Source organism: Solanum dulcamara, chromosome 9 (assembly GCF_947179165.1).
Source record: "Solanum dulcamara chromosome 9, daSolDulc1.2, whole genome shotgun sequence".
Lineage (NCBI taxonomy): Eukaryota > Viridiplantae > Streptophyta > Magnoliopsida > Solanales > Solanaceae > Solanum > Solanum dulcamara.
The window spans coordinates 72,503,430-72,520,919 of record NC_077245.1 but is presented as its reverse complement, the minus strand read 5'-3'; the positions used below and the strand labels follow the sequence as shown (position 1 = coordinate 72,520,919).

The window sequence follows — 17,490 nt, the reverse complement described above, 5'->3', positions numbered from 1 at the left end:
GTTTTTTCGTCGTACTAATCATATTATTGTAATTCTTTGTTTTTGATATCCACCATCATTGGTAAATCTTACTACTTCAGTTGGTTGACTACCTGAATTCCTACCTTGTGGGTGAGGGTTCGATTCCTCATATTGTAATCCCCTCTCAGTTACCTCTTCCTCTTCCCCCAGTTTTTGAAAGAAAAAAAGAAGATATATACCATCTTTTTTTTTATATTTCGATAATCGCACTATTTTGTTGTTTTTATTCTTTTCATGCAGGCTTTGAAATGCTTTCCTTATTAGTTGTTATGTTTTTTCTACATTGTTTTCTTCTTCTTCTTTGTACTTAGATTTGCTACACTTATGTCGTCGAGGGTCTTTCGAAAACAACTTATCTACCTCCTCTGCCACTTTGTTGTTTTCTCTAAATGTATAGATGGTTTTGAAATGGCTAGCCGAAAATTTACAAGGTAATATTAATAGTGTACACCCTAGCCTCCACATATCCCCACTTATGAGATTTCACTGGTTATATTATTATTGTAATGGTTGACTGTTGTCCTCTTTATTTACTCAATTGTCTGATCAAATAGTCTTTTACTTTGGTATATTTTCACTAATACATTACTCAAACTCATATTTCTAACTTGGAATGTAATAATTCAAATAAAAAATTTTATTGCATCAAACATGAATTGTCAAATATTTGAGGTTATATTCGTGATAATTAAGCTCTAAAATTTAAAAAATTAATATATCTCATAAATTATCAGATCGATAATTATGATCTACATATTGTCAGAAAGCTCTCGACGAGATCTATAAAAGACCTATTGTTTTATGCAAAATTTAGGCAATCACAAACATGAAATAAGGCAATTAAATTACGAGTTTAACATTAGAATCCTAAAAACAGACAATACGTTGGCATTTTAATCATGTCAATCATCAGAAAAACAAGCCTATAACTCTTATGCACAAGAAATAAATATTGATTTAATTCAAATATTTACTTAAACAAACAATATAAATTTTATATTTAGTTATGTTCCTATTATTGGGTGATTGAATTATTTGGGACAATAATGAACTGTCAACAATGACACAAAATTAAATTTGCATATTTGAAATGTCAGTTTCTCTGATACACTGTTTCCAATAAAATGATATCTCCTATGTTATTTTTTTCTCCAGTACAATGCTTAGTACACATATTTGCTACTTGATTAAATTACCATCAGGGTCTATATACATCTCAACTTTGTGAGTGACCTGTGTAACGGTGGAAATATATGTGAGTCAAATTATTTTTATTACGATGAATATATTAGTTTTAAATTATAAAATTGAAGGGGTATGTCAAATCTTTTTTCCTATAATAATAGTTGAAGTAAACAATTGTGTATAACTAATTATATCTATACTTGTTTTTCACGCGTATAAATAGATGGATCTGACCAAAAATCAATGAATTTTGTTGAATCTGCGAACTCATGGTTGAATTTGCCATCGTTGATATTATTTACGAGGGGAAAATGAAAGATCGAGTTATAACTCATTTATATTATTTTAGCTCGATTTATATACAGTGAATCGAAAATATTGACACACAATTATATATCTATTCATCATATGTATGATATCATTTCATTATAATGATTAAGTTTTCTTGGAATCAATTTCTTATGTTATATTATATTTTATATTTTTATAATAACATTTAATTCGCTATATAGCAACCACAAATTATCTAAATAATCAATAATGTATAAATATTTTGATTGTATATTAAGTATGTATCCCTACATCTATAAGCATTGTAGATACATTTTTTTATTATTTTTTCATTCGGTATGTGGTACTCATATTAGAGTTTAATTAATTTGAATTCATTCATTACATGGTATTTTTTGATGGCAGCGCTCTCAATATGATTTTTTCTTTACACCCAAAGTTTGAACTTGAGATCTTTAATTAAGAATAAAAGAGTCCTATCAATTTTACCGCATCGTGTTGGTAAGCATTAAAGACTCAATTATCCTTTATTGATACATGTAGGGACTTTAGCCTTACCTTTTTCCAAAAATGATGACCCAAAATGTTCACAAATACTCTTTGAAAGTCCTCACACGATCGATCGATATTGTGTCTCATGATAAAAGTTATTTGATTTATTTTCAAAAACATTGAAGACTCATTTGTCCTTTTTTGATATATGATATATGTAGGTATTTACCTATACCCTTTTAAAAAATAATGACAAAAAATGTTCACATATAGCTACTCCACCTCTCGAGCCTGTAGAATATTATTTAAAAAATAATGTATTTATCCGCGCTTCATATACTAATAAAAAGTTAAAATACTAATATTAAAAAATTAATATTTAGTAATCTCTTTTTTTTGGACAAATATTAAATGTGAACTTGTACGAAAAACAAATGTTAAATATAAACAACTCATTATATCAATACAAAACTTTCTAATCAGTTTTTTTTGTTTGTTAATATGAGTTAGTGACACTTATATATCCTGAATTATTATTATAAGATACAATTAAAGATGTTGGTTTTTGTAAATTAGAAAGAATCCAGAGACGAATAATATATTTTATGAGGAGCTTAATACAAAAGTAAAAAAATAAAAGATTGACATTAACGTTGAAAATTAATAGTAATATTCACAAGTCCGTTATTTCGGAAAAAAGAAGCCGCCTGCCAAGCTGCAAGAATAATCCAGAGATGAATAATATATTTTAAAGATGTTGATTTTTATAAATTAAAAAGAATTCATAGATGAATAATATATTTTATGAGGAGCTTAATACAAAAGTAAAAAAATAAAAGACTGAAATTAACGTTGAAAATTAATAATAATATTCACAAATCCGTTATTTCAAGGGAAAAAAAGCTGCCTGCCAAGTTGCAAGAAGAAATAAAGACTATATTTGTCACAAATAAAAGGGAAAAAGAAGAAAGCAGAAAATAATGTTAAATAATGCTTTATTTTGAAAAGACATATATGTATAAAAACAAGTCACAAACAATTAGAAAAAGTTCCTAAATGATGTTAACAACTCAATTCCTCTCAGGTTAGAAAAATTATTAAGCTTTTATATTCAAAATAGCTGTAAGAGACCCCAACACCAAATTGGAGAAAATGAAAACACTAGAGTTTCCCTTATTTATGTGTCAACCATGTTATTTTGTTACCCTCAAAACAGACTATACAAATTGCTATTCCTCATGTTATATACTGTGGACCAATTCTCAATTATTTATTTTGGTTTGCTCATTTAGTTTCACAATAATATAACAATAGCAATAATAACATATTCAATATATTACAATATTCCAATAATAACAATAATAATATATTTAATATATTTTTATATCCCAACAAGGGAATCTAGAAAAGGCAAAGTGTACGCCTAGTCGCCGACCTTACTTCTATCTATGTGAGAGTACAAAGAATGTTTTCGATAAACTCTCAACTCAAAAAAAGGACGGACCATAAGGTTCTATTTTACGCAACTTACCTTACATTTTTGCAAAAGGTTGTTTTCATACTTCAAATATGTGACCTCTTGATAACATGACAACAACTTTGTTAGTTACATCAAGACTCCCCTTCTCATTTTTCAGAAAATGATTTGAAATAAATGCTAGAGCAAAAGGTTATGATGAAAATATACATCAAAGAAAGAAAATTACCGGCATTACTAAAAAAATCACCATCTTCCCGTTGAAAAATATTCAGTGGCTATTTTCTCATATATTTTGATTGAGTTAGTGAGAAAAAAATATTCATCAATTATTCTCAGTATTTTTATTTTTCATCATGCATATTTCCAGTAATCCGATTCAATAAAAATAGAATAAAAAATTATATTTTATAACATAACTTTTTAAATTAATTAGCGATATGTATTATTCAATACTGATATTTTCATAAAAAAATATCTTAGAGAAGTAATTATACATATTTATTGCATAATTAAATTGAATAAGAAGACAACTAGCAAGTGAACGGCTATAAAAATCTTATCAAAAAAGAACGAAAAAATGTACCCTTGACTCTAAAAGTTTAAGTTGTTTGTAGCATCATGTGCTCAAATATAGGTAGAACCCATTGGTGGCCCACTAAAGTTGACACTAACTTTTAATTAAATATCTCAATTAAGCTTTGTTCATTTTAGAAGCCTCAAGTAAGGCCTGATGTGTCATTTTGACATTTTTTTTTATAATCACCCAAATATCTAAAGTGTATGTAATGTACTCGCCAATGATGTGTCAAAGTGGCGAATTAAATAAAGACATGTGATATATATATCAAAAATAATTCTAAAGTGATGAATTTTGAGTAGAAAAATAAGGGCCAATGACTCAACGACAAGTGACATCTTCTTAAATCCAAATAATTAAAAAAAAGAATTGAAAAATAAAACTCCACCCCAAATCGTCTTCTAAACTACCCCCACCCCCCTACCCACCTACTTTAAATCATCTTCTACACTACCCCCACCCCCGCACCCACCCACCCTGAACCCTAACCCCTCCCCACTCAGATCGTCTTCTATATCACCACCACCCACCCTCACACCCTCCCCCTCCAAAAATCAATGCTTTAATACATATATAATTTATTATTATAAAAAAAAAAAAGTGACCTCGTAGTAACAATGAGGTTGGGGATGATGATGAGGGGTAGAACAAAATTCGATTTAACACAATTCATTTTATATTTGGTATCATCAAGTCTATTTCATCATTGATGAAAAATGGTAGCTAGAAAATGGAGAAGAAGAAGAACAAGAAAAAAATATTAAAAAATTATATTTTTTAAAAACAAACGTTTTTCACGCACTCAAAATAGGTGCAGAACACGCAATGTGCCAAGTCAGCACAAAGTGTCAAAATGACACATCGGGCCTTACTTAAAGTGTCTCAAATGAACAAAGCCTAATTGAGGTGTCTAAGTGAAAGTTGATGTCAATTTTAGGGGGTCACCGATCGATTCCGCCCTCAAATATATGAGTTATAAATTTGTCCCCTTAGACAAGACTTTTCATCGAGAAAAAGTCGAATTCTCAAATTTGAAGCGAAAAAGGGAAAAAATAAATAAATAATTTCTTTGTCAAGAAGCGAAAAAGAAATCAAATACTTCGTTCATTTTAATTTTATATCTTATTTTTTTAAAAAAGTTTACTTTTTATATTTAGCAACGCTTTACTAATTCAGACATTTTAATGATATGTTTCAAATTATAAGATTTCAAAGACTTTACTACATGTATATTTTAAATTTAAACAAACAAATTCATAAATTTCATATTAATGTTTTTAAAAATAAGTATCTAACCAAATTAATACATATAAAATAAAACGAAATGAATAGTTTCTTTCATCCTAATTAATACACGTGTATAGTTAGGATATTTGAAAAAGTCAAAAAGTATCTTTTTATTGTTGGGAGCTTTTTGTTGTATTTAATATTTTCCTTTGAGATCTTGGAGATAAGTCATCAAGAATAGAGGATATATTTTATTTGATAATATTTAATCAAAATATGAAATATAAAAAATTAATTTGATTCATGTAAATGAAAGAAATATTAAGATAATTGAAAATTTTTACAACGCCTATTTTTTTTACCTTATGATTTTATGTGTAAGTCAACTAAAACTATAAAAATTTATTGAGTCTCAAGTTATTACTGAAGTATATACAATATAAAGATATTTTTTTATTTCTCATTTAGTATTCGATATTTATATTGAAACTCAATTTCATATTAGAAAAAGCTAAAATATTATTTTCTGACAAAGGCTACTTCGATACATATCAGCTATCAGGATATCAAATTCAAAATCACAACTTAAGAATAAAAAAAAATATCACTTCATCACGAGTCCATGAGCCTTTTTGATCAATAATAAAGATATACCTATCTAGCTCAACTCATCAAAGGCTAAGCAATGAAAATTTCTTTACAAATATATGAGGATAAGGTTTCATATTATATATATATATATATAATGATAAGGTTTCATATATAGTCAAGAATCAGATAAAACACTATTTTCTAACAAAACGATTGCCATACATATAAGGATTTAACTCAAAATTTTATATTAAGAATGAAAAAATATTTACCACTCCATCATGAGTTCTCGATTTTTTTTTATCAAATACACCTATATGGGTCAACTCATCAAGGGCTAAGCAAAGAAACTATATTTATAAATATATAAGGATAAGGTTTCATATATACATATATACATATATACATATATATATATAGTCAAGAATCAAGATGCTACGTAGAAAGTCACTAAATTAATTAACTTAGTGTTTTAAAAACTTTTGATGTTGCTAATTGATTCATGTAATAAATTGAAGTGATTAAATTAAGTTTGTCCCAATGAGAAAATTAATATTTTTTTTATTAGATACTTTCGATTCAAAATCTATAAAATCTTTTGTACGTATTTTTTAGCTTCTATTAGGTATTAATCAGATAAATATGTTATCTCGTTTAATTATAAATACCAATCTCAATTGAAATACGCCTGAGGTCTTACATATGTTCAGTACTCAATTGATACAAGTAATAATTCTTATGACTAAATAAAATTGACCAACAAATTTATAAATTAAAAAAACACAATTGAAACAATAATTACGTACTAAATTTTGCTGACCCAATGTGTCCCAAAATTTATACAAAAAAAAAACATTATTTAAACAATAAATATGTATTGAGCTCCGCTGACCCAATATATTCGAACTTCTATCTCCGCTCCTCATCTTAATTTGGCCATATATAACAAAGAACTATAATTTCCATGTTAATGGGGGCAATTATGGTTCATGAGATGATATAACATGTATTGCTTGTGTGGTGGTAGTAAATTATTTCGTACAATATTTTACATATGCTCAATAATTTTTATCTAGATCTTATACATTTTTATGTATGATTTTTTGTTCATATATATATATATATATATATATATATATATATATATAGGAGTCAGGTTGTTGAGGCGATGATTTATTTTATGGTGGATGTTATCGTTCGAATTCACTTATCTTCGTAAATTTAATTGATACAAAACTTTGTATTAATATTCAATTCTACCGATTATGTAGTTCGGTCTATATATAATTTAATATAGTTCGATCTCTCTCTCTCTCTATATATATATATATATAATTCGATGGGAATGCAGGCTGTTGATGAGACTACTTAGGGTCCTATATGTTTAGCCACAACTTCAAGGAGTAAAAAAGTATAGCACACTTTTTAGCGAAACATGAATTTAAGATTATTTAAGTTTTTCGTTTGTATTAGCGCATTAATTTTTGAAATATTGAATGACTAAGTCCATTTGATCTCAAGTTTTTTTGAGGCAAAATAGACTTGATTATTCACATGAATTTAGCATTATTTAAGTTTCTCGTTTGTATTAGTTTATTATTTTTTCTAAATATGAATGACCAAGTCCATTTGTCTCCAAATTTTTTTGGGTCCCACTTGTGACGACCTAGTGAATGATGCTTATTATTTCTACAGGATCGACGCTGTTTTTATTACTTTCTAGATCACAAATAAGAATTCAAAATTATCTCAGTTTTTCATGTGTATTAGTCCATGAATTTTTTGGAATATAACTGACTAACTCTGTTTGAATCCTAATTTTGTTGATCTATTCATGACAACCTAATTAACAATACTCATTGCCTCTATAAAACCGACACCATTTTTATTTGAAGTTTCAGGATCACAAAACAGAAATCCAAGATTTCATGAGTCATGTGTCAATCCATTCCTAATTAGGATAAGATGATTTCCATGAACTGTATGGTGTCTAGCTGGGCAAAAGCTAGCTATTTTAAGTCCACAACTTGTACTTAAATGCCTTTTGCAATTTGATTATTCAAATAGTGTATTTACCCTTTAAGGTTTTACTTCGTGTTCAAAATAAATACACATTTTTTCATTTTCAAAGGATATTTGTCTATTGTATGCGTACATTATAATTTATTTTTTTTATAAATTTTATCACATGCATATAAATAAAGAAAAATGTATCCATCCCGTAATTTTAATCAATCGATTTATTCAGCATTACAATTAAACTAATAATAATGCAAGTTGGTATTCCTGAGATGAAAGTAAAAGTCAAGCTTCTCTAAACGTTATTGGATGATACCTTGTTAAAGTAAATATCAAGTGTCATTGATAATGAAGTAATATTTAAGAAAATGAACCAATTAAGTATCAAAGAAAGATTTCGTATAGTGAAGTGGAAAAAGACTAAATAAGGGAAGTTAGAAAATATAAATACTTTCATTATATAATTGGAAGTATATGTTAAATATATATATATATATGGGGCCTATATATAGTTTCAATTTTGTATTGGTGACTTGTTTAAAAGGGACGTTTCATAGGTGAAATGAAAATTCATTCACATGCTTTGGTCTCCCAATATTTACGCCAAAAGTCCGTCCAACTATGTACTTCTTTTCAACGTGGTGTTTAGGTCAGCATAAACGCATCCTAATTGAATTAACGAAAAATGTAATTTTTTTATCAATATAAATAACGAATAATTTTGTTTATTGTGTTCACTTGGACGGATAGAAAGATATCATGACCTGTTATTTTTCCTTCTATTGAGATTCGAACTTAAAACTTTATGATTCTGATCAGCTAACCCACTTCATTAACCAACAACTTGTTGGGTGTGTGCTAACAAATTAAGTACCAAAAGTATAAAAGAGTTCTTTGATATGTGTTATTTTAGTCGGGAGTCTTTAAAAAACAGTCTCTTTACCAAGCTAAGCTCCATGAGGTAGCTAAGGGTAAGGTCTGTTGACAATCTACTTTTTCAGTCCTCACTTGTGGAATTTCATGACTAAATATGTTGTTGTTGATGGAAAGTAGAAAGGAAAATAAGCTATAAAGTGTTGAATAATCTTAATTGTGTGAGGCCTAAAGGAAAAATCATACATACTTGACCTAAAAACGAACAATATCACACTATATTAAGAATATATATTTTGGATGGTTATAGCTAACCCAACAAAAGCCACACCCTTAGATGTTATCTTTGAAACTATGACTTCTCACTCCAACACTATATAATCTAGGTATAACATACTTAGAAAAGCACAACAAGTTAGAAAACCCTACAAAAAAGACCAAGAAAACAAAACCCCTAGAGAGTCAAAAAATTCAAAAGAAAAAAAGAAGATAATTTTATTGTTTTATCACAATGGCAAGAACCAATGGAAAGAGAAAAATGAACAAGATAATGAATTTGAAGATTGTGTTGGAGAAACTGCAAAGGAGCCTTTCAATGGTAAGGAGATTGTCAGTCGAATTTGATAGTCAGCATCAGCATATCCAACCAAATCAAAATGACTCCTCGAATAACGTGCCTAAGGACGTTAAAGAAGGTCATTTTGCAGTTATAGCTGTTGATGAGGACGAATTGAAGAGATTTGTGGTACCATTGAAATGTTTAACACATCCTTCATTCTTGAAACTATTGGAACAAGCTGCTGAGGAGTATGGTTTTGATCATGATGGTGCACTAACAGTGCCATGCAGGCCAAGTGAATTTGAGAGAATTTTGATTCATGAACAATCAAGTATGTTGAAAAGTTGTTAAACATAATGGAGCAAAGAAAAAAAAATTAAAAAATATAAGCCAAATTTGCTTCCCATCTCTTGAAACTCCAATTAACTCATCTTATCAAGTCTCTCGATAAGTTAACTAAGGGTACTCCACGTTGGTTTTATTATCTTGTTCTAAATTATATATATATGCTGAAGCCCAAGTGTTGTAGCAGTTGGTAAGAATTCCTAATCAGAGTGTATTACGGTTTTTCACCAAGAAGTGCATATATCGAAACGATATATATGGATCATGTCATTCTTCTCGCTCCACTTTTTATTTTTGACCGTTAAGACGAGGATTTGGATAGAGGGATAATTGATCATCCCTTAGGATGGTAGTTTCTAATTCTTGATTATCCCGCCAAGTTACAACTTCAGTTAATTAATAATATATAGTTTGTTTTTTTCGTTTTTCCTTTCTTCACCATGGTTAAGTTGTTGCATGTTACATGTACATTTTTTTAAAAAAAATTATATGTTGTTATACTGTTGGAGTATATAATGAAGATTTACCTTCTTTTACTGAGTGATTTACTTCACCCTATTTTTACTCTTTTTACTTTAATTCAATTTACTCTAGTTTTTGTATAAGTGCGTAGTGGAAAATCGATATTGTCCAAAAAAATGAGAAAGAGAAAGAACTCACTTATTTATTTATTTTATGTGTCATTCTTTAATAGTTGGTCTTGAATATGCCTGGATCATTACCATTTTATACCATATGAGTCATTATCCACTAATGAAATCCTACCTTGTCTAATTAGTACCAGATTTTGCTATGTATATAACATTATTTAAACCCTCCATTGTTTACCAATTCTTTGACGCATGTGAGTCATTTCATTAAGTTCAATGACAAGTGAGATGTAGTTGGGTACGAAAATTGAAGTATGAGTGTATAAATTAAGAGTGTGCAAGTGTGTTCATGACTTCATGGTGGGATTTGGGGTGTTACAATGGTTGGGATGTTTGAAAATAAAAGGTTTAGATTAATGTCATGTGGCAATATCAATACTAATTATATAAGATGAGGCTCCATTAGTGGAGAGTGACATATATGGTCCAAAATGTAATGGTTAGAGTCTATTCAAGATCAACTATTCATGAGTAGCATATGTTAAGTTCAATAACATATTGAGATGAAATTTTCAATCCCCAACTTTAGACTTTTGGGTTAATGTTTTCAAAGTATATTCTTTCGATTTTAAAGTTAAAGATTGTTTAACCTAACGTCAAATTCAAATATCTGAATCTCGAATTGTAATTTAAATTTCAAACCTCATATCTAAAGTTAGACATAGAGCCCGTTTGGATGGACTTTAAGTTGGTCAAATCAACTTATAAGCCCCTTTTTAGCTTTTGGACGTGTTTGCCTAATGTTAACTTTAAGCCATAAAGTTCTTAAAATCAGTCAAAAATGAAAAGTTAGGATTTCTAACTTTTTTTTTCTAAGTGCTTAAAGCCATTTTGTTTGACCATGGAAATTACTTTTATATCCCTTATATTTTAACTAAATTCCCAAACTACCCTTTTTATTCTTTTAACCCTAAAATTCAAACACTTATTTTCAACATAAGCACTTTTATCCAAACACTCAACTCTTATTTATAAAAATAACTTTCAGCACTTCAAAGTTCTAAAAACACTTCATACATAAAAATTATTTTTTTTTAAGTCCATCCAAACGGACTCATAGGCAATTCATTTTAAAAGTTTAGACATAGGTCTGATTTTAATTATGAGACGACTAAATTTTAAAAGTTTTTAAACCTCGATTATTCTTTAAATAGGGGTCCTAAAAATAGTTATTTGTGCTCTCCACCAATGGAGAAATTCATTATAAGGAGAGTTTTCTTAAACCTAAGGTACAAGTACTATAATACGTAGGGATCCCACTTCTGTGTTTGGTTTCCTTTTTACTTGTGAAGTCTATTTTGATTAGATAGGTCACTTGTCTATCAATTAAAAAATGACTTGATATCATCACATGTTGTCTTCTTCCAACTTCCAAGTACTCACTTGTCATTTAGTAGTAAACTATCAATTTAATGCTTCTTCCAAACCTATTATATACTCTTTAGGATCATTTTGTTTGTCATGTTTATTTTGCATACTTAAAAAAAATGTTAACTAGAGGGTAATTTGACTAAATTATTTTTATGTATTGCTTCCATATTTATGATTAAGGTAAGGATATAATAACAATTATTTTGAATCATCTATTTTTTATAAGAATGACAAGTAAAGTGGTCAGGAGAAAGTACTTTGCTTGTATATTGTATATATACGTTGAAAAATTCTGCACCAAGTAGTGACAAAGTGGCTTCCCCTATCACAGGTTCCTCTAGGGTGGCTTTGCCCCAACATTAGGTTCGTGCTGCCTAACTCTGTCCATCAAAGTTTAGGTGGGTGGAAAGTATTTATTTGATATTTTATCTTTATTGAAATTTGGACCTACGATCTCATGATTCTTCTCCATTTTATTGACCATCAGTCATACCCTTGGATCTTCTTTCTTTCTTTCTCTTCAAGAAATTACATCTAATGACCTTAGAAATGGATAATCTAAAACTTTTAACCCTCGTCATGGACAAACCTTCAAGGTCAAAATTCAAAATTTGTTAAACTTAAAAGTTTACCAATTGATTAAGCAAGGTCAAAAGTTTAGTCTAAGGTCATTTTTGTAAATCACCCTATTTAAGTTGAATATATTTGGTAACTATGTTATACACTATGCAGGCCAAGAAGGCGCAAAATGAAAATAAGTGCGCAAAAAGCCCAATATAAAAGATAAGAAGCTAAAGGCCCACATACAGCTAAGTGGCCGGCGCACTTCATCTTTCGGCATTGTATTTTACTTATTATTTGTTTCCACATAAAATTCAACTTATTCCTCGTAAAAATAAGAGGACAGATCATCACTTTCTCCCATAAATCGGACGGTAGTCGGAGTCGGTTGTTTTGGAAGGATTCCCTCATTTGAGATCTTGAAATACAACAAATAAAAAATTCATGAACCCATCAACTCATTAGTCATTACCCAAGAACGTCTTCTTCCATACATAGGAACCTCCCTTACCTCAATTGTATCAATATATTATTGAGAATAAAAATCTCTACAATTCTCTCCATCTTCTCTTTATTAGTATTATTTTATAACAAAAATCTCTTTTTTTAGTATTTGTCCTGTTTCAAAAGTCACCAATGTTACTACTAAATAATTAAAGAATTATACGTTCCAAGTATTATGAACCAAATAATAGCGTAACAACCTGCTAATTTTACTGACTCACCCTTCATGTTGAAAATAAAATAGAAAAGAAACAGATATACTGAACTGAAAATGATATTAAAAAATCCATATAATAGCTTTCAGAATCCCAAAATCTGAAGTACATCATAGCAATACTATAGAATAGAAATAACATGAGGAATAAGCTGTAATGTATCCTCTCCAAAAGCTAGGGGAATATGTAAGTAGAGTAAAATGGACACAAAAATAATGGACTAAGCCCGTACAATAACCAGAGTTCAAACGGTCAGTGACCATGGTTCGATCACTTACTCTCTCTCTAGCAGGCGTAGTCTTAGCTAACTTTACTTGGGTCTTACTAGTGATCAAGAAACCCTCACTTTCTCCCCTCAGCTACCGTGATGGGGCTTACTGATGTTTCACCATTACGCCTTGGCACTGAACCACCAAGAGGAAACAGTGATGCCATCACACTTTCTAAAATAAAACACATAGTATCACTACTTTAATCACCCAATCCAGCCCTTTTCTTCAAGTGTTTCTTGAAGTCCATGATGCCACCCTCCCACCGCGTCACAGCCTGATTTTCACATACCCATATCTCATGGGCGACCTGGTTTATGAGCCTAAAGTCGTGACTCACTAGAACCATCCCACCATCCCATGCGTTCAACGCCTCTGCAAGTGAGTCAATGGTCTCAATATCAAGATGGTTGGTTGGCTCATCCAACAGCAGCATGTGGGGCTGCCTAAAAGCCAACCATGCAAAAATCACCCTACTTCGCTGACCATCTGACAAGTTCTTCATAGCCATTACTTGAGCTTTACCTGTGAGGCCAAACCTCCCAATTGCTGCTCTCATCTTCTCCTCCTCATTCCCAGGGTACTCTCTCATCATATACAAAAGAGCTGACAATTCCATGTCTAGCTTCTCAGCCAAGTGCTGGTGGTACTGTGCAATTTTTAGGTGATTATGCCGCTTAACCATGCCATCAGTGGGAAATAAATCCCCTATCATCAGCTTAAGCAGTGTGCTCTTTCCAGCACCATTAGGCCCCACAAGTGCTATCCTGGAGTCTAGATCTACACCAAAATCAAGGTTCTTGTAGATGAGGTTATCAGGTGTGTAGCCAAAAGCAACTTCAGAAAACTGTAGAACTGGAGGAGGAAGTTTGCCGACATCAGTAAACCGGAAAACCAGGACACTGTCCCTCCCCACCTTCTCAGTAAGCCCACCGCGCTCCATCTTAGCCAATGTCTTCTCTTTACTCTGTGCTTGACGGGCAAGTTTAGCCGAACCATGCCCAAAGCGAGCGATGTATTCCTTCATTGCAGAAATCTGCTCCTGCTCCCATTTGTACTGTTTCATCTGGTTCTCTTCCAGCTCTGAACGGGTTTGCACATATTGGTCGTAGTTACCTGTATAGAGTTTCAACTTCTTGTTTTGCATGTGGATGATGTTGGTACACACACCATTGAGAAAATCCTGCGAGTGTGAAATGACAACCAAAATGCGTTCGAAGTTCTTCAAGGATTCTTCCAACCACACACAGGCCTCTAGGTCTGCATTCAAGAAGAATTACACATGTCAACTCTAAAAGACACAGGAAATTAAGAAGAATTTTTTTTAATAATAAATTAACATTAAAAGGAAACATAAAAACAGCCAGGAGAGTTGCTGAAATCAGGTTGCAATGATGCATAGATATGTCAGACAGTATCTTTATGTGTGTACTGTGAAAGAAACCGAGTATTTAACCCAAGATCTCAAGGAAATCTGAAGTGTCTCAAAATCTTTATAGACCCCTTTTGGTGCCCTCCTATACCCAATATAGCATGTTACGCAATTCATCACCCCCACACACATGTAACCCGATTATGGTTCACACTTTGGATGTTATGTGTGTGAGGATGAAGTGGCGAAAGAATAGTTCAGATTGATTGAGATACTATGTGAAAAAATAGTCTACATATCCAACTAAAAAAAGACAATGTGTAGCGACTCAAGATCTTTACGAATCACTTTGGATGCCCTTTATATTCAATTTAGGACACTATATCACTGATAACTCAACGTGTAAGACTACACATTGTCCATATAAATGGAGCACAGCCAAACCCTAATAGTTTCTGAAAGATTGATTCTACTAGATCTAGAAAATGGTAAGAGAAGATTACCGAGATGGTTTGTGGGCTCATCAAGCAACAAAATTGTTGGATTCATAAATAGGGCACGCGCAAGAGCAATCCTCATTCTCCAGCCACCAGAAAAATCGCGTGTTTTCTTTGCTTGCATTTTCTTATCAAATCCAAGCCCAAACAAGATTTCAGCAGCACGTTTCTCTGCAGTGGCTGCATCCATAGCTTCTAAACGCTCATAGATCCGTTCAAGTTGCTCTCCACCACCATCGTCCTAAAATACAGATGAAACTAATCATATTATCCAAAGGAAAACCAAGACAAAGGAACATTAATTGAAATTTAACAGCATCATACCTGCCCAGCCAATGCTTCAGCTTCTTTCTCCAATTGCAACCTCTCTTCATCGCAATTAATGACGGCCTCAAGAGATGTCATGTCAGAGGCTTCAATCTCCCGTGAAAGATGAAAAATATCCATGTGCTCTGGAATGGGAAGTTCCCGCAATCCTATAGCGGTAAGAAGAGTAGACTTCCCGCAGCCATTCAATCCCAACAAACCATAACGTCTGCAAAAATATGATTTCAAAACTTGAACATCAATTAAGCCAAGGTACACAGCTATTCATGAAAATAACAAGTCTTACCTGCCATAGTTGAGCTCCAGTTCAGAATCAACTATGAGATCATGTCCGTGGAAAGTGACTGATAAAGATTCTATCTGTATCAAAAAGAGCACCAAATCAAAACAAGGATATTCCAAACAAAAGGTAGAATCCAAAGGTTATGCATGCTAATATTCAGCTTCTTTTACGACTTAATATTATAAATATGCACTCCTCTTGAGAGCAACAAGCACCTTATTTAATAAAAAAGGTTGGAACCTAAGAAATATCACAAATTTTGTTACCAGGTATAATGCAAAATTTGAGATGACGAACACATAAAAACCATAATAACACTTGAATTTTCCCCTATGCATAGGAAAGCCAAAACGATTCAATATAAGAAAAAATATAGGTAAATATGTTAGGTAGCCCAGTATTGTAGTATTAGTTTAGTATATGCGTAGTATCTAATTCTCCTAATTTTCACTATTTAATGTTGTTTCATTTGTTCTGTTTATCTTTCTATTTTTCAAGTCTGTTTTTTCCTTCTATCATGCTTTGATTACATTTGATATGTTGTTGGTGTTGTGTAGCTAAATATTTCCAGAAATAGAATGAAATGTGCCCAAATAAACCATAATGGATATTGCAGAATCATATAGCCAACCACAACTACTTATAGTTTGATGTGTAGATTGTTATTGTCATGAGTATAAAAATAGCACAAAACCTCTATATAGAATTTCGTTTAAGAGAGATGCTCGTCCACTCAAATTTTGTGCAGCACAACAATATGCAACCAGCTACTAAACCAAAACAAAAACCATAAACACCATCAAATATCTTAAATCTAACCAATCAAAATATGAAAATCGAAACCCCAACAAGTTATGAAGAGTACTTATCACGAACAAAACCATATACAATAACGAATCTAAACCTACACTAATACAGAGAAAAATCAGATCTAAACACACAAAAACTGACCCGAATATCCCTCGAAAGCGGATGTGAGCACAAAACACCCGTACAATTCCGATCAGATATCTGTAGATCCCCTACTCCATTCGTCAAATTATCAACCCCGTTAGTATCCACTGCCGATTTAGACGCCGTCGCCGCCGATTTAGATGCTGCGGCACCTTTCCCACCTCTCCTAGCTGCAGCTGCCGCCTTCTTTTGAGCATCTCTCTTCTTCGCCGCATCCGACACCATCTAACACGAATTATACCTCAAAAAATCAGGAAAAAATTCAAAAAAAAATATGAAATCGAAACAGAATCAGCAATACAATACCTTTGAAATCGAAAGATCTACGGATTTGGAGAAATTATTATTAATAAAAGTTGGCAGGGAGGAACGAGGGTTTTTTTGAAAGAGGGGGGTTGAGAAAAAGTTGGAGGTAAAGTATATATAGTGTGTATGTGAGCACGTTGACGGTTCAATTGAGATGCAAGGATAGATATGGACGGTGATCTTTTGTTCAAGTTTGGCAACAAAAGTGAAAAATATGTCGGTTTTTTGGGTTTTGGGCTGACCTAATTTTACTTTGCTTGGGGGATTTAGGGCTTTATCAAGCAAGAGATTGAAGAAAATGAGTATGAAATAGCCAAATAGGCCCATTTTTGGCCCATTACCCAATCTAACTAAGTATAACAATTAACACTATAGAAAAAGCAATGATAATAATAATATAGGGAAACATAAAATTTGTAGTTTTGATAGAATAGTATATAGGGAAAAGGGTCAAATATACTCTTATACTTTTTTTTGTTGTTCAATTTTGTTCTCCGTTATGTTATTTGGTTAATTCCACT

General features: G+C 31.4%; 2 protein-coding genes across 2 annotated transcripts; one reads left to right on the top strand and one right to left on the bottom strand.

Moving 5' to 3' along the window:
* Positions 1-9,092: 9,092 nt before the first annotated feature.
* LOC129904059 (protein SMALL AUXIN UP-REGULATED RNA 12-like) lies at positions 9,093-10,161 on the top strand. Its single transcript, XM_055979586.1, has one exon. The coding sequence runs from the start codon at positions 9,268-9,270 to the stop codon at positions 9,664-9,666; it is 399 nt and encodes a 132-aa protein (XP_055835561.1). The 5' UTR covers positions 9,093-9,267; the 3' UTR covers positions 9,667-10,161.
* A 2,846-nt stretch (positions 10,162-13,007) lies between these two features.
* On the bottom strand, positions 13,008-17,077 carry LOC129902048 (ABC transporter F family member 1). The gene is made up of 6 exons (XM_055977064.1): positions 16,970-17,077; positions 16,661-16,888; positions 15,713-15,786; positions 15,424-15,634; positions 15,106-15,340; positions 13,008-14,490 (listed from the first exon to the last, which is right to left on the bottom strand). Exons 2-6 carry the CDS (start codon positions 16,886-16,888, stop codon positions 13,433-13,435), a joined length of 1,806 nt encoding a protein of 601 aa, XP_055833039.1. The 5' UTR covers positions 16,970-17,077; the 3' UTR covers positions 13,008-13,432.
* Between the last annotated feature and the right edge of the window lie 413 nt (positions 17,078-17,490).